This window comes from Fusarium poae, chromosome 1 (genome assembly GCF_019609905.1).
Source record: "Fusarium poae strain DAOMC 252244 chromosome 1, whole genome shotgun sequence".
Classification (NCBI taxonomy): domain Eukaryota; kingdom Fungi; phylum Ascomycota; class Sordariomycetes; order Hypocreales; family Nectriaceae; genus Fusarium; species Fusarium poae.
In genome coordinates, this window is record NC_058399.1 from 7,462,739 (window position 1) to 7,482,472 (window position 19,734).

Genomic DNA, 19,734 nt, shown 5'->3' on the forward strand with positions numbered 1-19,734 from the left:
CTATATAGGCTTAAGAAAAAGCTTATTAAAGGGCTAGTTATAAGTTTATTATATATATAAGAGGAATTCCTAGATAAAATTAATATATATAATAGTAAGTATTTATATACTAATTAATTTAAATAATTAAAAAGGCAGGTAATAATTATAATTAAGGCCTTTAAGTTATAACTAGTATACTAGTTATAGCCTAAGACTATAAGTATATAAATGCAGTAGGCAGGGTTAGTAGTAATTAAATAGGTAATAAAAAAGTTAAGTTTATAAAGTTAAAGTTAATATTAATAAAGCTTAAAGTTAAAGGCTATTTTAATATAAATTATTTAGCTATATAACCTTTTAACTCTGCTTTATAAGATTCTATTAATATATTATTAACTAGTTTATTAACTAGGCTCTATTTTATTATATTAAGTAAATTCTATAATTTATAAAGTAAGTAAAAGCTTTTTAATATTTAGTAGTTTTAATTTACTATTAATATTACTTTAGTAATTTTAAATTAAATAGTAAAGTTTATTAAAAGTAAGCTTCTTAATAATAAAGCTATTAATTTATTATTCTATAGTATATAAATAATCTTAGATTTATTTTTAAAGGTATATATCTTTATACTTATTTATTATTTAAAGTATAATATTAATAAAGACTATTAAATAATAAAGTACTAAAATATAATAATATAAACTTTATATTTTCTAAAGAAAATCTTAAAAAGTCTTATTTATTTTATATTCTAGTTAATATACCTTTGTAATTAAAGAACTATTATAATATTCTATAAGATTTTAATATTATTCTTTAAATAGGGATTTAAACTCTATATAGGTTTTATAAGCTAGCCTTTTTTCTTTAAATTAATAGAATATTAACCTTATAAAACCTTATTAAAAGGTAGCCTTTTAAAACTTATCTTTTAATTTAATACTTTTTAAATTATTATTTCCCTTTAGATTAGAGTTTTTATATTTAATTTATTTTTTAATAAAACTAATATATATACTTAACTTATAATTATTAGGCTTTCTTAAAAAAATAAAGTTATTTCTATTAATATTTATATTAATTTTAATATTTAAAATATTTAAATTAAAATTAAATTAAGAAAGATTTCTATTTAAAGAATATTTAATAATAAATATTAAACTAAATAGTAATAATAATAAAGTATTAAAGAATTATTAGGGTTTAAAGTTAAAGGAAATTAAAGTTTAATTAATAAATAGTAATAACTTAAATAATAAAATCTTAAGGCTAGGTAATCTTAAAGTAATAAATTAAAGAAAGCTAATAAGGGATTCTAGAATATATATAATTAAATAAATAGAAATATAAAATTAATTTTTATATATAAAGATTAATCTATAAACTCTTTTTAAATATTTCTTAATAATTATAAATAAAAAAGAATAAAAATAATAATAAAAAATATTAATATTAAGTTCTTAAGTATAATATAAAATAAAAAAGAAACTAAGTTTATTAAGTAAAATTAATATTTATTTTAATTTTATTTTTATTAAAATATAATTTTCTTTATTATTTTATTAAAAATAATAATTATAATAATATATTCTTTAAATATAAACTTTAAATAGTAAAGTTTTATTCTTTATATTTTCTTTTTTATATTAAAGTCTTTATAGTTTAATATTATTATTATAATATTAAAATAAACTTTATAATAAGAATTTTTATTTTTATATTTTTTTAATAAAAAGACTTTTTAAATTTAAAAAGTAATATTTCTATTAAGATTATATTTAAGTAATATTATAGTATAAATTAATAAAGTTTTATAGTAAATAAAATTAAAGTTTTTAATACTTATTCTTTATATAAATATAAAATTTAATTTTTTTAAAGTATTAACTTTTAAAAATAGTTTTAAATATATTTTAAAATTAATATTTATTATTAAAATTTTAAAGTTTTAATAATAATTTATAATTTATATTTTAAGATTTTAAAATTTTAAAATTTAATATTTAAATTTATATATATTTAATCTATTATCTTATTATTTAATTATATTTAACTTTAATATTTAAATTAATTTTATTATTAGCTTAATAAATATTTTATTTTTATAATTTAAATTTAAGGCTATTTATAAGTTTTAATTTTTTAATTTAATTACTATTTAATAGTTTTACTTATAACTTTAGAATTTTAAAATTTAATTTTAAAATTTTAAAATTACTTAAATATTAAAATTATAATTTAAATATATATATTTTATTTTATTTTAATAATATTAAAAGTAAAATTAATATTTTAATTTTAAATATTTATTTAGTTTTTTAATTCTTAAGGTAATTAATTTAATTTATTAATTTAATATTTAAAAATCTTTTAAAGTTTTTAATTATATTAAAAGGTTTTAAAAATCTATATTTAAATATTATTTCTTTATTTTAAGATTTTTAATATACTTAATATTTAATATTTTAATTATATTAAATAATATTAAAATACTTAATATAATATATTTAATTTTACTTTAAATTTTATTAATTTACTAATTTATTCTATATAATATAGTATTTAATTAATAATATATATTTAATTTAAAGTAAGATTTACTTTATTTAATTCTTTAAGTTATTTTCTTTATTTCTTTAAATTCTAGTTTTATATTAATATAATATTATAATATTTATATACTATATTTATATTTAAAGTTTAAGTTTTATATATATATAATTTCTTATTATTTATAAGCTTTATAGTACTTTAAAAAGTCTATATTATAATATAGTATATTTTTTTTATATATTATTTTAGTAAATTATAAAGGAAAGTTTTTATATTTTTATTACTTATAAGCTATATATATTAAATTAAAATTAAAGTTTTAAGATCTTAATATAATATATTCTTTTAGTAATATATTACTTAATATAGCTTTATAATATTAAAGTTTTTAAAGAAAAAAAGTTTAATATATATCTTAATATATAAAATAAATCTAGAAGTTTAATCTTAAAAGGTATTTAAAGTAATCCTAGTTTTATTACTATAAAAGTAAATAGGTTATATATATATAATAAGGTTATTATATTAGCTAAGTTATTATAGCGTATTATAGTACAGAAGGCGCCGTAGTAAAGGCCACTAACGTAATAACTAAGGTGGGTAGGACTAACCCCTGTAATAAAACTCAGGTACAGGGAATCGAACCCTGGGCTCCGCGGTACTAATCTCTCAAGTTATGAGAGCGCGAAATGTTAGCCACTACACCATACCGGATGATAATTGGCTGATATTTGATTATTGTGGACGATCGGTCACTAGTCTATATACTATGGATCGAAATTCTAAAACATTCGTCAAGTACTATACAGCTTCCTCCAGCTTCACCGGGAGTTCGTCTTCTATGACAAAGGTGATGAACTCTCTTCCAATAATCTCGCAATATTGCATGCCGTTACTAGGAGAAACCCTGCGAACAATATATGAAATTGCAGTTCGCTATCGTCAGAGCGGCCAAAACTTACCTTTGCACGATGCATGACCGTATAACTCTAGAAAACCGATAAAAATATCCTTCAAGCTCCTTATTGTTTTCCAGAAGCCACCTATCCGGTCGGAACTCTCCTGCCTCTGAGAAAACTCCCTTATCGTGGGCCAAATAGGATATGGTGGAAGATACAATAGTCTATGAAGTACATTAATAAAGACTGAAAATAACTGGGAAAGATTAGTGCACATGCTATATGAAGGTTATCTTTGATACAGGCTTCCAGGAACGGTAGGGTTTCAAACTCTCTCAAGTTCGGCCTTGAGTTCACCTTCGACATAGCCGTCTTTCGCTCGTCCTGAAGCCGGACATAATTATCGGGTTGATGCAACAGGTGCCACAAAGCGAAGGAGAGCTGTAGCGAAAAAATGCCGTCGCTTTTGGAGTTGGAACAAATTGTGTACCTGAATGCCACAGTCCGTGAAGCCATACGATTCGCCATTGCAGCTCCAGGGCGGTTATCGCGTGTCGTTCCACGGGACAGCAAACCTCTAATTGTTGATGGGCAGGTGATACCTGCAGGAAACGTCGTTGGCATGTCCGCATACACTATGAAATTCAGCAAAGAGCTATGGGGTGATGATGCCGCAGATTTCAAACCCGATCGTTGGCTGGGTGAAGGTGGAAAAGGTCTGGACACAAATATGTGCTCATTCTCGAAGGGTCTTCGAAGCTGCCTTGGTCAGAATCTGGCATTCGCTGAGTTGCATTACATCTTGGCATATCTCTTTGCCAAGTATGACATTGAATTGGCTGATAAGCCGGGCGACATTGAGGTTTACGATCGGTTTACTAATTATGTTACAAAACATTCTATCATGGTAAACATGAAGAAGCACAAGCCTTCTAAGTAAATTAGATATCCGTCAAGGCCCAAACAGTCTAGCCATTCTACATCTCAACTTCAACGATATTTCTTTTCAGGCAAAAGTGTATGATCTATACCGCATCGACTTTTTCGTCCCATGTTACCTTGTCTGTTGAATCTATTGCCTGCAGTGATGTTTTTGCTTGAACCTCAATAGGCGGATATCGCCTCAAAAAGCTAAGATCATCTCGTGGGAGGATTTGGACACTAGGTGAAGGCATGTTTTTGCTTAGTGAATATCGTATGCTTACTCAAACTCAAGCCGTATGAGTCACTTTTGTGTTAGAAAACCTAGTATCAAGAGAATATTAGATTTGAAGATTTGTTTAACGTTTAATAGACGCGGATAGATTAACCTTTTTTGAAAACCTAGAGGAAAACGAGAAAACCTGGTCGAAAGCTCAAGAGACTGTAAAAAAACAGATACTTACTTATAGCTTCAACGAACCAAACTGCCAGGCTACTCCAAAAAAACTGATGAAGTGATTAACGACGAAGGTTACAAATACAGGTCTGATTAACATATCATAGTTGATTAGTGAAGCGTCGTTGCGTGTCCAAACACCCGTGGTTCAAGCGCATTGTGGCGCTCTGCTTCACAGTCTACTTGACCATGATCACTGACCAAGTCTGACTACAGCGTTACTGAAACACAACAGTCATCGTGACAGACGGTGTATATAGACAAAAGATATCCCTCTTCAACAAATATCTCTACCAGTTTCACCACCATCAGACGATACACTGCCTATCACAAATTAACAACCAAAGTAACTCCATCAATCAATACAAGTCAAACCGACATACCTCGAGCAATAACATCGTCAAAGAACTAACAAAAGAACCTTGTCAAAATGTGCGGCATACGTCTGGTTTCAGTCCTCTGCGTACGTTGCAACGGAGAGCAAACGGTTGAGGATGAAGTTTTACTACATGATTTCCCCGTCGGAAAATGTCCTGAAGGAAATACAAAAACGTATTATGGCAAGAGGCCAGGCACTGAGGTATGCAGTGGCTGCTTGGCAAAGCAGGCTACCCAGGACCTCCTGGATGGATATCAGAAATGTCTGGACGACGGAAATCGTAGGAAACCGGACAACACTCTGTGATTGGCAAGATCCAATGGCAATCCGTTCGTCGTGTTGTGAGATCGAGGCGATTGTTTCTCAAGAACAGATACATTGAGTGGGGGTACACCAGATAGAGCAGCGACTAACAGGTCGCTAGGGGAACATTAGTATTAATATCAAACATTAAATTAAAAGATATTCAGACTATCCCTCAGTGACATGGATCTACGTATGCGAAACGGATAAAGACGTAACGTGTTCATCCAACTACAAGTCGAGGTCGAATTGAGTGTGCACTAACAACAGCTTTACACAGGGCAGAGGGTTTGGCTTACATTCAAGGCAAAGTTCGTTCTCTAGAATTTCCGGTCTTGGAATTACAGCATTCGTGTCCTTGTATATTCCACAAAGCCTTTTATCTGTACTCCTAGACCTGTCGTATTCTCACCCTGACGGGCATCCCCTTACTCGGGTGCGCTGTGAGCTCACCAGGCATTTGTGCCTGATACGCCTGGGAACCATATAACTTATCTTCAGTATCCTTGTACGCAGGAATAATCTCCAAATCCCTGACGGTCATTGCAAGGAGTAACCGTAACTCTGTTAAAGCAAGCTCCTGACCAATACAGCCTCGAGGACCTAGCTCAAACGGGCGATAAGCAGTTCTATGAAAGTCGTGCTCCAACCAACGCTCTGGCATGAACTTGTCAGGTTCAGACCAGAACCTGGGATTACGGTGGATCGCTTTGCTTGCTGAAAAGAGAATGAAGCCATCAGTGGGAAGCTGCTGTCCTGTTTCAGGGTGTCGGAGAAAGAATGTTGGGGAGCCTTCTCGACAGGAGCCAATCGGTGGTTCGAGTCGGAGGGTTTCCTTGATGATTGCTGTGGTATAGACTAGTTGGTTCAAAACGGTAGGTGATTCGGAGATTACTGATGTCGCTTCGTTGGTATCTGGGCCTAGGACTTCGTCGTGCTCTTTTCGTAGCTTTGCCAGGACATCTGGGTGATTATGGAGGTAGCTGTAAACGAAACAGAGCGTGGACGCGGTAGTGTCATGGCCGGCAAAGAGAAAGATCTTGAGGTTTTCAATCGTCACATCAAGAAACTCATTGTCGACGCCAGATTCGGAGTTGCTTTCCTTTCCATTATCCTTTAGGTATGTACGGATAGCAAGGCCATTGACAGTCTTTGGCCCTCCAATGTGCTCATGATTCTCAAATTGACTCTCGATTAAAGGTCTCAACTGGCTTCGTAGCCGCTGGTTTAAACTTGCAAGACGCCTGACTCGGAGAGGGTTCAGAAGACGGCCCCAGTTAGGCGGGGACCAATCGGTAACAAGAAGCGCAATGGCACCTTTCAGTGTAGGGAAGATCTTGTCGTCTATACCAGACTGAATCCCTAAACTCCGACCCAAAACAGACCGCCCGATGATGTCACATGTCGCCTTCATCACACAGTCTTCCAATGGAATAATTTGGTCGTCTTTGGCCACTTGTTGTAGATGCTTTTTCCAGATTGACGCCTCTTCGATGAACTCGGGGACTAGGGCTGATATGTTCTGCGTGGAGAAGCCGGGGTTGAAAGTCGCTCTCCACTTCTTCCAAAAAGACCCTTCGGCCAGAACAAGGTCTTTCAGTCCAGTTAAGGGTTTGAATTGTCCTCTGATAATCTCATGCTTTGGGCGCGATGTCTCCTGCGTGAATTGTGCTGCTATGTCCGGATGAAATGTAGCCATCATGGGCCAAGAAATAGGCCACAGGTCAATGTAACACACACCAAACTCGGCAATTTCTGGATATTCGCGAGCGAGAAAATCAGGCATTAATTGGCCATGTACATCTCCAGGATATGCAACCATGATCTTTCCTACAGCGATCAAATTTCCAAGGAGCCAAGAATGGTCTGGTAACGTTGGCTATGCACAGTCAGTAAGAAGGTTTCTCTCTATGCTGATAGAAAGATGTTCCAACTGACAAGGTTGTACTTTTCCACAGCTCGGCGAAACCATAGTCGGTGCTGATAAAGCCTGATGACGAAGTAGCCGATTGATGAGAGGAAGAGTATCCCTGCCCACTTCAGGGCAATGTCGCCTTGAGCCATGCCTCTTCAAAACGAAATAAAAAGAATAAAGATCTAGGTAGGAAATGTCATCCAGCATAGATGTTGAGAGTAAAATCCTTAAGTTGTGTTCTGTTTCTTTTAGGATTTCTGTAGTAGCCTAGTGCTTATGCCGTGAAATACGGCAGAACGTTTTCCCACTATAACAGGCCAATCGAAGAAGAGTCCAAATCAGCAACTTATCAACGTGATAGGATTTCAAACAGGGATTGAATAGACTAAAAAATGGTTCGTCAAATTATAGATTGCAAGTAAGGTGTATATGAAGACATGAGTTGTGATAAAGACAATAGAATGAGACAAGAATTAGATCCATTTCTTCGTTGTTAGCGAATGGTTTCTGTCGGGGCCCATATCTACCATTTGGCTGTCAGCCTGGGAAAACGTCACCAACAAAAGGCTGCCACTGTCGCTCACACCAGTCCCAGAACTTCCCGGTATAACCCAGACCCCCGGCAGACTGAGGAGTCATGGCTCTCATGATGTCTCTGCGTGGGCAATCATCATCTGAACGGATCCGTCCCCAAGGAATGATATAACACCCATTATTTTCGCTGGTGATATCGGGAGACAGGCCAGAGTATAGCTCGGTGTAAGCTCCAAGCTTCGGATCATGAAGGAATATCTTCATCAAGAACATGGCAACGGCTGGTGTGCCAGCGTAGGCCCTGGCCTTGAGATTTCCTGGGTTCTGAGTGACGCTGATAATACCATCTTCAGTATAGCTTTTGTATGGTGATTTTTAAGGCATAAGTCTTAAAGTATATATATAAAATTAATTTATAAAAAAATATAATTTTTAAACTTAAATATTAATATAAATTTAATCTAAAGGTATATATTATAATTTATAAAATTAAAATTATAATAATTATTATAAAAGCTTTTATTCTTTTTAAAAATTAATTATTAAATATTTCTTTATTAATATTAATATTAATATTAATAAAATTATATAATTATTATATAAAATAATAAATTTTAAAATCTTTCTTAATTTTAATTATTTATTAAATTAAAAAATTATTTATAAAAGTTTAATTTTTATAATTAATTTTATTTTTATAAAAAGAAATTAATTAAAATTATTTAATATTTTTTTTTATTTTAAAAATAATTTTTTTATTAATATTTAAAATTAAAATATTATAAATATAAATAATAATTAAATTATTATTTTTATTATTTTTAATTATAATATTTTTAATTATATAATTAATTATTAAATTAATAAATTAAAATTTAAATCTTTATTATATAAAAAAAAAAAATTTTTAAAGGCTTTTTATAATATTTAAAAGAAATATATTATTAATATATTAAAAAATAAAATATTTTAAATAAAATTACTTTTTAATTTTTAAAATAATTTTTAATAAAAAAAATAAATTATTAATAATTTATAAAATATTTAATAAAAATAATATTATTTTATAAAAAGTTTATTAAATTAGAATTTATTATATTAAGAATTCTATAAAATTAAAAAATTAAAAGAAATTCTAAGAAAAAGGAAAAAAAGCTTATAATTAATACTATAGCTTTTAATATAATAAAATTCAATATAATAGCTTTAGCATAGCGGGTTATTATTTCACGACTCAATATCCAGTTTCCCAGTTTTGAAACACCGTAGTTCTGCACCCGGTCAGAACTACCTTCCTTGAGGAAATCGAAATCGATACCATTTGTTGGTGTTACTGCTTCGGCAAGAAAGCTAGACGTCCAAACGACTCGAGATGACTTTCTCGCCGAGGAGGCGGCAGCAGCACGTAATTGAGGGATGAGAAGTTGAGTAAATAGCAAGGCTGCGATGCAATGCGAGCCCACCATTATCTCGAGACCTTGTTTTGTTTTCGCTCCCATCTCAACTGCGGTACCTCCAGTACCTGCGTTGTTCCAGAGCACATCAAGTCGACTTTCCTGCTGGACAAACGTTTCGGCAGCATGCTGGACGCTCTCTAGATCATTCAGATCTAAGCACAGTGGCTTGATAGTTCCTGGATTCGAAGGTGGAGGACTGAGTGATGTGATGGTTTTGATGGCACTCTCTGCACGATCCTGCAAATTTAATCAACAATCAACGCTCTTCATTTCTGTTGGGTGTGGCCTTTACAATTGATCGCGAGGTCATGTAGATTGTTGCACCTGTCCCATAAAGCATTTTGACGAGTTCGTATCCGATGCCGGCATTCCCGCCCGTGACGAGGAAGACTCGTCCGTTCTGAGCTGGCACATCCTGCTCTGTAAATTTTGGCTTTGGGGGAAACCACTGCGCCCGCCAGTTGCTCAATGAAGCGAGCACCATGATGATTTCACGCTGGAGATGGCGACAATGGTAGGTGTACCGTTCCCACTGATCCAGGTCGCAGTAGACTGTAGATATGTAGAATTGAGCTTGGAGGTGGGTGAATAATGCGATAAGGAAAAATCGACTTTACTTGCTGAACGTCAGTATCTATTTATACCTAACTAACGTTAGTCTTACGCCATGCGCTATGAGACGCGACCAATTGGTGTCAAAGTTACACGATGCCCCTCAGTTATGCTGACGGGCTGATGAAAAGCCCGGCACCCGAACACTGGCACTCACATCTTTATTCAAGTCTGAGATCGATCTAAACTCAACTGCCGGAAGCTCTAAAAGTGAATGTCGATTTGGTTCAACTGATTGTGTTTCATTAGTAGTTAAGTGTCTGTCCAGATAAGGATCTCAAACACAGCCCTTTTAGGTGTTAGCTTGCCGACACAGCCTTGATATCGAAACAGTACTTGAGAGCCAGCACATCGTGCAGCGTGACACACACACAAATCCGCTTCAGCCCCACGGACTAAAAGAAAAGTCGCTTCTGCCAGCATGGAGCACGGGACAGCTTGGCCACTTTGCATGTGACTAGAGAAGGACTTGTGTCAATTATTTCTTAAACCTCAAGCTCTTAGTTGGGTGTTCTCGCAGCCCGAAGACCCTCAAAATACGTCAAGATGACTAGTAGCTAGTCTTTTAGGTAGGTAGGATAAAATACAAAACCATCGATGAACATGACGACTAACCAGATGCCATATACATCATTCCAGTGATCAGTGTGAACCCCTCCCAGGCTTTACAGCGCATCTCGAGAGTTGATGGAAATATGTATCATTGTTCTTTACTACTTACTACCCGGCATGTCCAGTGTCCCTGTTCTCTATCAATCACTGCATGGCTTTCCACGTTCTGTCAATGTTTGGAGAGTTAAAAGTCTTGATAAACTCAGAATTACTCCCGGAACATGGTCTACAAGTCTGATGGCGTGTCATTAAAACATTTTGACTGCATACGTTGCAGCCAATGACAGACAGGCAGGTGTTCAACACATCATCCACTTCTGACCATCATTTTTCTGAACCCAACCTAGCAGTTGTCAAAATGTGTCATCAGATTACAGAAGTCTTTGCGGCATGTCGCTATATCTACTACATTCACCTCTATCAGTGGATACATGAAAAACTAAGCAAGCAGTTAAACATTTAGGACGGGGCGGAACAGAAGGCCATAAAGTCATAAAACAAGGTTTACATTACTTGTCTAGTTCTCCTGCCAGTCTTTTCATGATGTTCAGATCCGATAGAAACCGACCGAAAGTCCCATAAGTATACCATAAGCCCCATTCAGACATTAGTCAAATTCATGTGTTTAGCTTGGGTCTCTAAGTAAGCGATCTTGGGCTCGAGCAATTCCTGTAGGGAACATTGGTGCATCTTGAGTTGTTTGACCTCGTCTTTCTGACCCAACCGATAATCCTCTTTCAACACCCAGACATTCTCTTTGGGTTGTGACCATGACGAATAGGGTGAAGGGGGTACTTTTTGAGTCGCAGTTTTTGATGGAATATACAGAGGCGGTGAGTCAAAGCTTCGCACTTTCTTGAACGCCGAGCACAAACTCATATTCGGGAAAGCTCCTTCAGGCGCAGGCGAGAATAATTTCAGGTCATTCATATTCTTTGACAATCCCCCAATCATCACATACGTACATTGCGGCTCATTGCAATGACTTCCTGAGCATAAGTTTTGCAAGGAGGAATGTAGCTGATCAGCTAGGTCTTTTAGAAGATCATGTCTCTTCTTCTCAATTTTGTCTGCTCTGGTTAGAATCGCATCAAAAAACAGGAAGTGCACATACCGATGATGTCTGAGATAATGGGGAGCCCCAAACTATCGATGTGTCCGGTGCTATCCATCAATGCAACTCTTGTCGCCTTCCTAAGATACTCATCGAATTTAAACACGGATGCAACAAAGATCCACTGAATCAGTGATTTGCACATGTAATGAGGAATAGGTTGGCCAATTCGGCTGGTCCACACTTTGACAAAGAAAGATAGAGCTTCGTGGCACTGCAAATCGTCCACAATTTTACCAATTGAGACTAACATCTCGAGCGTGACATTGTCCGGTAGATTCTGATTGCTTGCATGCATAATTCGCAAGACTATTCCCAGAGCCTCAGGGTCAAATATAGGCTCGAATTTCCAGTGATAGCAGCCGTCAATCTCCGATTTCTGGGTTTCAAGATACTCTCCTTGAAACATTCTTTTCGCGCGTCGAGACGCTACCGTAAGATGGTTTCTGGATACCTTGAACCGAGTTTCTGTTACTGTATCTGTATCAGTACCTATACCAACAAGCAAGACAGGTCAGTTCTATGTGAATAATATGATGCTCTTCGGATGATAGATCTGACCGACCTTCGTGGCTGTGGGTAGTCTCACTAGCATCCGTGGTCTCAGATGAACTAGTCGTGTACGGAATGATTATCAGAGTGTCCCCGTCAGGGTCAATAATTTCGTTTAGTGCCGTCATAGCTGAGGATGTTATTATCTTCTCCGTCAAGGAAATCTCTTCTCGTAATAGTAGCATCAAGGTGCGGGGCGCGGACTACTTACTAGGCGCACAGCAATACAAATTGCTGGAAAATTGGATACCAGTCAGATCAGCTAGGAGTTTGATAAGAAGAAGACAAGAGTTGGATATCAAACAGCTATAGAGAGATCAGAGGGAGAGGGGAATTTGTTGCGATACAGCTAATAGGTCTTTTGATCTTTGATGAATGTCTCCACATGTACGTTTTGCTTAAATCACGTGCTCTGACTGCAGAACAAATTCCACTAACATACTGTTGAACCGGCTGTATAAGACCTAAAAAGGCCACTGTAATATAGCGAATAGCGCGCTATAACTTTTGGCGCAGTGGCCTACGGGTTAACACATACAGTTTTGTTGCTTCGTGAGGATCATATTTGCTATAAATGGAAGCGATGATATTGGACGAATAGAGGCACTAAGACGTGGTTGTACCATCGATTTGATCCCTTCACGGGAAGTTTGGTAAGGTGGCTGCTCTTATTTCTCAGCCCAAGCGTGCATCACAAGAGATTTGTCTGCTTTGATTGTTACATCCTTCATTGTTAGTTTATGGATGCGTTATTGCACAGGACAAACTTCACATTCTGAGTCCAAACTCATAGGTGCAGGGGAAAACAGCATCTTCTGGCCTGATATATAGCTGTATAGCTAGCTATTCGTTAATTAAGATAAATCTAGCATCTATCTCTTTTATGTTTCGGTGTAACCACTTATGGTTAATGTGATAGGCAACATGTTAAAACAGAATACCACCCGACCAAGCACACAGGTACAGGTCACTTATAAATAAGTGTATAATTAGGGATGAATACATCATGTCTTTTTCTTTCATGATTATTGATTTCCCTGGTGCTAGAGGCATCTCTTTCCTTTTTACGACTGATATTGTATTGATCTCTGTCCAAACCTCCCGTTGGTCTATTTGAATGGTTTTCTTCAAACGCGTAAATACGCCAAACTTTGCGGGGGCTATCTCTGGGAGGTGCCAACTGTAGGTATGGAGATGTACCTATGCCCAGAAGACCATTAAGCCCGCTCAGTCGAAGCGTTGGTCAGGGTGCAAGTATGGGTAACGTGCCTCCCGCTAGCTTTACTCGAGCATGTTCTTATTCCATAATACAGCTAATAACACTTTCCCGTACATTCGGCTGCAGGGCTGTTGATTGATTTATTCGAGGCAGATCCGAGATGAATGATGTTGCTGTTGAGTGGAGTCATGAAGTTAACTAGTCTAGGTACCTAGTTAGTCTAGGCTATAGACAAAATACAGGGTTTCATTCAGGCCAAGCTCCATGCGGCACGCGGAGGTACAAGATCCATCAATTGGAATAAATAACCGTCGGCAAAAGTGGTTTCAGACGTCGATCCGCATGATTTAGCCTAATGGGCTATTCCAACTTGACACTATTATAATATGTCACTATTTAAAATCGTCGTCCCATCTTAAACTTTTGACGGTTACCCACCTGGCCGTTTGTGTTTCTGATAGGTAGCACAATCTTTTAAACATGTTTGGTGGTATTACGACAAAGGCTCTGCTTATAGCCGGTCTGGCTTTGTCAGCCATTGCCGCACCGAACAAGAATGAGAAGCGCCATTGGGTTGGCTCATGGGCGTCTATGCCCCAGGAAGTTGAGCCTGCCAATCTTGCACCAGCTCCATTTGTGAGTATTCCATCCAAGTAGATGATCAATTACACGGTTCTTGCTAACGGGATATCAAAGGGAGGACCAGATGCTGCTGCTCAATTCTTGAACACTACGCTTCGTCAGACATTCCACATGTCCATTGGCGCCGAGAAAATTCGCATTCGCTTCTCTAACATCTTTGGAAAGACGGATCTGCCCATTGACGCAGCTACCATCGCTCTACCCGTTGGTGGAAAGGCTGGGGTTGGTGAAATCGATACCAAGACCGCCAAAACGCTCAAGTTCAACGGAAAGAAGTCCGTATCTGTACCTGCAGGAAAGATCGTCTACTCTGATCCAATCGACTTTAAGCTGAAGCCCCTTTCCAACCTTGCTTTGTCTGTCTATACCGAGAAAGGACAGGCTGGAAATACTATCACTGGACACCCTGGTAGCAGAACGACTTCCTGGATGCAGAAGGGCAACCTTGTCAATGCTGCTTCTGTTTCCGGAGGAAGTACTAAGCATTGGTACTTTGCCAACGGTGTTGATGCTTGGGCTCCTGCAGATCACTTTGCTGTTGTTCTCCTAGGTGATAGTATCACTGATGGACGAGGAAGCACTGATGACACAAATGATCGGTGAGTAAACTGAATACTCTGGCTCTACTTTTACTTACCATCTTTAGTTGGTCTGATGCGCTTGCTGCCCATCTTCAGGCCTCAGGATTGAAGAACGTCGCTGTCAACAACATGGCTGCGGGTGGAAACGCCATCCTCCAAGGTGGTCTTGGTCCTCCTCTTCTTACACGCTACAAGCGAGACGCTCTCGAGCAACCTGGCGCCAAATTCGTTGTTATCTTCGAAGGAGTCAATGACATCGGTCCATCCGCCACAGACGCCGCCACTCAGAAGAAGATCAAGGATGGTCTCATCGCCGCTTACCAACAAATCGCGGGCGATATCAAGAAGGCTGGCATGACCAGCATCGGAGCTACCATTACTCAGATGCTCGGAAATCAGTACTATGCCCCTGAAAGAGAGGTGACAAGGGTTGCTATCAACGAATGGATTTTGAGTAATGGTACTTTTGACCACACGGTTGACTTTGCTTCGTTGATTGGACAAGGAGATAAGCTGCTTCCTCAATATGATTCTGGGGACGGCTTACATCCTAACCCTGCTGCATACAAATTGATGGGCACCAAGTTTCCCATCAAGTTCTTCAAGAAGTAAGGGGGACCTAAGTCTTCTCTGAAGGTATATATACCTCTGTTAAGCCATTTCTACTCGTTTCCTCTATATTTATAGTTCTTCAAGTAAATATTACTATTACTTATCATCCAGACTTTCTCGTCATTTGGGAAGTTGATGAACTTGACCCTTAATAAAGTTTCCGGAACTCGGGAACGGTGAGTTATCTTATCTGGGGTCACATCACAAGTGTCCGTCTATCTTTCTAAACTCTCCGATTAAAGATGTCCAGTCGGAGACTTCACTAGCTACATACCCCCCGATTTCTCTACTATAAAAAGGCGTCCATGGCCATACTCAGTTTTACATACTTTATCGCAAAATCCCATATCCATACAACAATATTCAATGAATCCTCCTCTTGAACTCTTCGTCCTCTCATGGGGTGTTTACCCGCGCCGAGTTCTCATCTACCTTGCCGAAAAAGGCCTTCTCAACTCACCTCTCATCAAGATCACTGAAGTGACGGTCGACAACGGAAAGCTATTTGCTCCTGGAAAACCAAGCGGTACAGCTCCCGTGCTACGACTTCCTGACGGGTCATTCATCAAGCAATCGGTCGCGATCCTCGGGTACTTTGAAGATACTTGCCAGCATCCCAAAGAGGATTGGGAAGTTGAACTGGTCAAGAACGCCAACGGCAGTATGCTCGGAGACACGGCGGCAGAAAGAGGCCGAGTTCGAGACATGTTGTCTCTCGCAGACGAAATCACCAGCCAGTTCGGTTTTGCTTGTCATAAAGGCTCTGTGTTGTTCCAGACAGTCGAGGAAACGCATCCTATCACCGCAAAACTTATTCTTGAGTATTGCTACAAGAACTTGAGACTGTTAGACAAGTACTACGAAGATGATGGACGTTTGAGACGTAGCAGCGATGATGATAGGGCTAATATCGCCGATTGCGTGTTGTATTCGGTCTTGCACTTTGCCAAAGACTTGTACCGTTTGGACCTTCTGTCCGATCCTGAGTTGGTCAACTTGCGAGCTTTTTACGAATGGTTTGGGAAGAGGGAGAGTGTTCAGGTGGATGATGACCATTTCCCAGGGTGGATTCAAGAACTAGCTAGCCAGTGGCTTGCTGTAGAATAAGTGTCCGGTTGGATGAGGAGGGTTTCACGCACGTGTTCAAGGCATTTCAATGTACCAACACGGTCACTACCTCTGTCCCCAATGCCAAGTCTGACCAACAGCTTAGCTTTGTAGATCTACATTGAATATTTACCAATTTGGACAAAGCTCCGTCTGAGGTTGATCTCCAACCTGCATGATTATCTCACCGAAAAGAAGGCACGAGACCATTTCATGAATTCAATATCTCATTAAGTTACGTTATTATAGATACAAAGGCCATTTCCTAGATCTTGAGACAACCAGAAATAGTCCAATAGTCCCGCTCCAACACAGCATCGACATTTTAGAGTACAGGATCTATTTGCCGCCAGCCTTCTCTACCGTCTCAACTGTGGCTTGGTCGGTCTTGTTGAGCTCATCAAGGACATGCTCATCAACAGACTCGTGGAAGACGTCGACCTTGGTGGTGGCGAACTTGCGAGCGCTGATACCCTTCTCGAATAAAACACCAAGCTCGGCAAAGGTACGGCCGTTGGGTTCGGGAAGGCGGAAGTAGGTGTAGATAATGCAAAGGAAGCAGATACCACCCTAAAGGGCAGAATTAGTACATAGTTATTAGTGCAAGAACTGATAGAACTTACCCAGAAGAAACCGGTAAAGTTGCTCCAGTCCCAAGCAGTGGGGTTGAGCATGTAAGGAGCCAGAACAGCATTAACAATACCGACAATACCACTGTAAATTGTTAGTTGTTGATTCATGGTGTATATGTAGAGGCGACTCACTAGAAGATACGGCCAAGAGCGACGGTCTTGATCTGAAGTCTTCGAGAAGGAAGCTCACTGACGAGAGAGTAGGCCACGGAACCAACAGTAAGCTGATAAACAACAGCCCATCCAATCATGAGACTTCCAGTTGCAAGGGCGCCCTTCTCACGGTCAGCCTCGGGGACAAGACCAAGGAAGCCGAGAATGCAAAGGACAGTGCAGAGACCGCACAATCCATAGAGGTAGAGAGTACGGCGACCAATTCCAAGACTCATCAATCCCCAAGCACCAAACACACCAATCATGTTGATGGCATATTGTCCAAGAGCGAAAGAATAAGCGTGCTTAGCGGACAGACCGGCTTGTTCGAGGAAGTAGGTAGAGTAGTTGGAAAACGAGTTTCCGCTGAGATTCTGCATAGCCCAAACCATACAGACAATTTCTGTTCGACGACGGTTGACACCCTTGAAACAGTCGACATATGAGCTTCCGCTAGTGAGCTTCTCCTCGAGGGCAGTTGTGTGCACCATCATAGCCACGGTCTCGTCTGCGTCAAAATCCGTCTCGCGGTTGAGGCTAGTCAGTCTCAAAAGACTCTTCTTGGCATCTGCAACACGACCCTTGCGAACAAGCCACCAAGGACTCTCGGGCGCAAGCCAGAGTCCAACGATCAAAGGAAGAGGCCAGATCCACTGCAGACCGTAAGGGATTCTGTAAGCCCACTGATCGGTTCGTCCGATCATGGATCGCAATATTCCGATACCAATCTCTTGTCCCAGACCCCAGCAGAAGTTGACATATGTGGTGAGATAACCTCGTAGAGCGATGGGGCAAACTTCGGAGGCGTAGGTGACGCAGATGGTCTGGAAGATACCCCATGGCAAACCACAGAGGATCTCGGCGGCGAGGAGCATTTGGACGTTTTGGGCGGTGAAGAAGAGGGTGATGCAGGCCGAGAGCCAGATGAGACAGCCGATGATGGTATATCGGTAACCGAAACGCTCCGAGAGCCAACCGTTGAGGAAGAGACCGATGATGGAACCGACATTGGCACCCTAAATAGGTCAATTAGCTAGCTGTAAGATTAAGAAGTTGGGAGCGTTCCTACATTGCTAAGACCGGCTTGCCATGCTGCTGACACTTGGTATGTTCCGTCGGGCTGGAGAGTTCCGTATTTTTTATTCCACTGGGGAAAGGCGTCTAATTGGGATTGTCAGTAATTGCGACGCGTATCTAGTAAGTAATTGGTTGTAATAAAAACTTACAGAAGTTGTTGACGAGTACAATGTCAAATCCCTCCATGACAATGCATGTAGAAATAAGAATACTCCATGCGACAGCCTTGGGATACAATTTTATGCCCTGCATGAGGGTCATACTTTGTTCCTTATTCGCAGCAGAGCGCGCATGGTCGATAACATCGGGATGTGTCTTGCTGGGGTCTGTGTCGTGAGCCACTGGGGCAACAGCCGAGACCTTTTCGTCCGACATTTTCTAAGATACCCACGATCAATAGGTAGAGATGAAGAAGAAGAAAAGAAAGTTGATGCGGGGAAAAGAGATGTTTTTGAGGATCTGGGGAAAGATGGAGAATTCCAAGGGCGGCCCCAATATTCTTTATTTAAGATAACTAAAGATGCTGGGGAAAAGAGGGGAGAAGACAAGATGGGTTTGATCGGCGAGCTGCCCGGGGAACAATTGCTCAGTCTTGCTTGGCTGGTACGGGATGTTGCCCTGAAGAATACTAGCTCCGTCTTGTGACTCTTGTCCCAACGTTAGTCGAGACGGTCATCAGTCAGTTACTTAGTACATCGGTAGGTTGGTAATCATAAGGTATATTTATGTTTATGAGAACAAAGACTGAGTGTCATATCATTTATATATTTCCCTGTTTCCAAAGTAAAGATGATACCCTCACCGACAAACGACACGACAGAATCTTGGAGAATCATCTCAATCGCATAAACTCGTGTTTCCCTCAGTGTCCATCCAATTTCTCCACAGACCAAAACAGACTCCAGCTAATCTGGGGGTGGAGAGACCGACACCTTCTACACCCAATAACAACATTCTGATAGCCAATCTCACTGCTAATAAAGTGGATCAGAACGCTCTCGAACAAACCAAAGTCAGAAATCCAATCTCAATCGTCTCCATACCAAAAACTTGGTAGCAAGCGGGGACATTTTCGGTCTGATTCCGCAACCTCTTCGTGAGCGGTCGCAAAGAGTAACGGCAATTGAGTTAGAGTGAGTTTTGGTGAATTCACGACTCGTGATCAAACGGCGAGAAGGCCGTGAGTAGCGCGGCTGAGAAGTCCGTTACCTACTAGATAGAAGTCTAGACTCCAGATCTACCAGCCGTCTGGTCTGGTCTGGTCTGGGGTCACTAGATCATGCTTCCCCGCGATTTACACCTGTCGAACCCGAAATGCACGAATGGCAGCTCGCTTGAAACGTTCTCTACCAAGTCTTGAACCAGATTAGGGTTCAAATCTATTGGTTCATGGTTTATCAGATCTCGGTGCGACTTTG

At 38.6% G+C, this 19,734-nt stretch overlaps 6 protein-coding genes and 1 non-coding gene across 7 annotated transcripts; 3 read left to right on the forward strand and 4 right to left on the reverse strand.

The window, feature by feature from the left end:
- Positions 1 to 3,162: 3,162 nt before the first annotated feature.
- Positions 3,163 to 3,252, reverse strand: FPOAC1_002435. The gene has a single exon. It is a non-coding gene; the product is annotated as a tRNA-Glu (tRNA).
- A 639-nt stretch (positions 3,253 to 3,891) lies between these two features.
- FPOAC1_002436 (uncharacterized protein) lies at positions 3,892 to 4,377 on the forward strand (the record flags this gene model as incomplete). The annotated part of the gene is made up of 1 exon (XM_044847015.1): positions 3,892 to 4,377. The coding sequence occupies one exon, from the start codon at positions 3,892 to 3,894 to the stop codon at positions 4,375 to 4,377; it is 486 nt and encodes a 161-aa protein (XP_044712931.1).
- Positions 4,378 to 5,888: 1,511 nt separating this feature from the next.
- FPOAC1_002437 (uncharacterized protein) lies at positions 5,889 to 9,887 on the reverse strand (the record flags this gene model as incomplete). Its single annotated transcript, XM_044847016.1, has 4 exons — positions 5,889 to 7,327; positions 8,024 to 8,293; positions 9,238 to 9,640; positions 9,696 to 9,887. The coding sequence occupies 4 exons, from the start codon at positions 9,885 to 9,887 to the stop codon at positions 5,889 to 5,891; spliced, it is 2,304 nt and encodes a 767-aa protein (XP_044712932.1).
- Positions 9,888 to 11,227: 1,340 nt separating this feature from the next.
- On the reverse strand, positions 11,228 to 12,856 carry FPOAC1_002438 (uncharacterized protein; the record flags this gene model as incomplete). The annotated part of the gene is made up of 5 exons (XM_044847017.1): positions 11,228 to 11,697; positions 11,742 to 12,233; positions 12,307 to 12,423; positions 12,505 to 12,555; positions 12,832 to 12,856. The coding sequence occupies 5 exons, from the start codon at positions 12,854 to 12,856 to the stop codon at positions 11,228 to 11,230; spliced, it is 1,155 nt and encodes a 384-aa protein (XP_044712933.1).
- Positions 12,857 to 13,992: 1,136 nt separating this feature from the next.
- On the forward strand, positions 13,993 to 15,347 carry FPOAC1_002439 (uncharacterized protein; the record flags this gene model as incomplete). Its single annotated transcript, XM_044847018.1, has 3 exons — positions 13,993 to 14,148; positions 14,209 to 14,753; positions 14,801 to 15,347. 3 exons carry the CDS (start codon positions 13,993 to 13,995, stop codon positions 15,345 to 15,347), a joined length of 1,248 nt encoding a protein of 415 aa, XP_044712934.1.
- A 366-nt stretch (positions 15,348 to 15,713) lies between these two features.
- FPOAC1_002440 (uncharacterized protein) lies at positions 15,714 to 16,454 on the forward strand (the record flags this gene model as incomplete). The annotated part of the gene is made up of 1 exon (XM_044847019.1): positions 15,714 to 16,454. The coding sequence occupies one exon, from the start codon at positions 15,714 to 15,716 to the stop codon at positions 16,452 to 16,454; it is 741 nt and encodes a 246-aa protein (XP_044712935.1).
- A 339-nt stretch (positions 16,455 to 16,793) lies between these two features.
- On the reverse strand, positions 16,794 to 18,691 carry FPOAC1_002441 (uncharacterized protein; the record flags this gene model as incomplete). The annotated part of the gene is made up of 5 exons (XM_044847020.1): positions 16,794 to 17,024; positions 17,078 to 17,168; positions 17,219 to 18,255; positions 18,309 to 18,400; positions 18,466 to 18,691. 5 exons carry the CDS (start codon positions 18,689 to 18,691, stop codon positions 16,794 to 16,796), a joined length of 1,677 nt encoding a protein of 558 aa, XP_044712936.1.
- Positions 18,692 to 19,734: the final 1,043 nt, after the last annotated feature.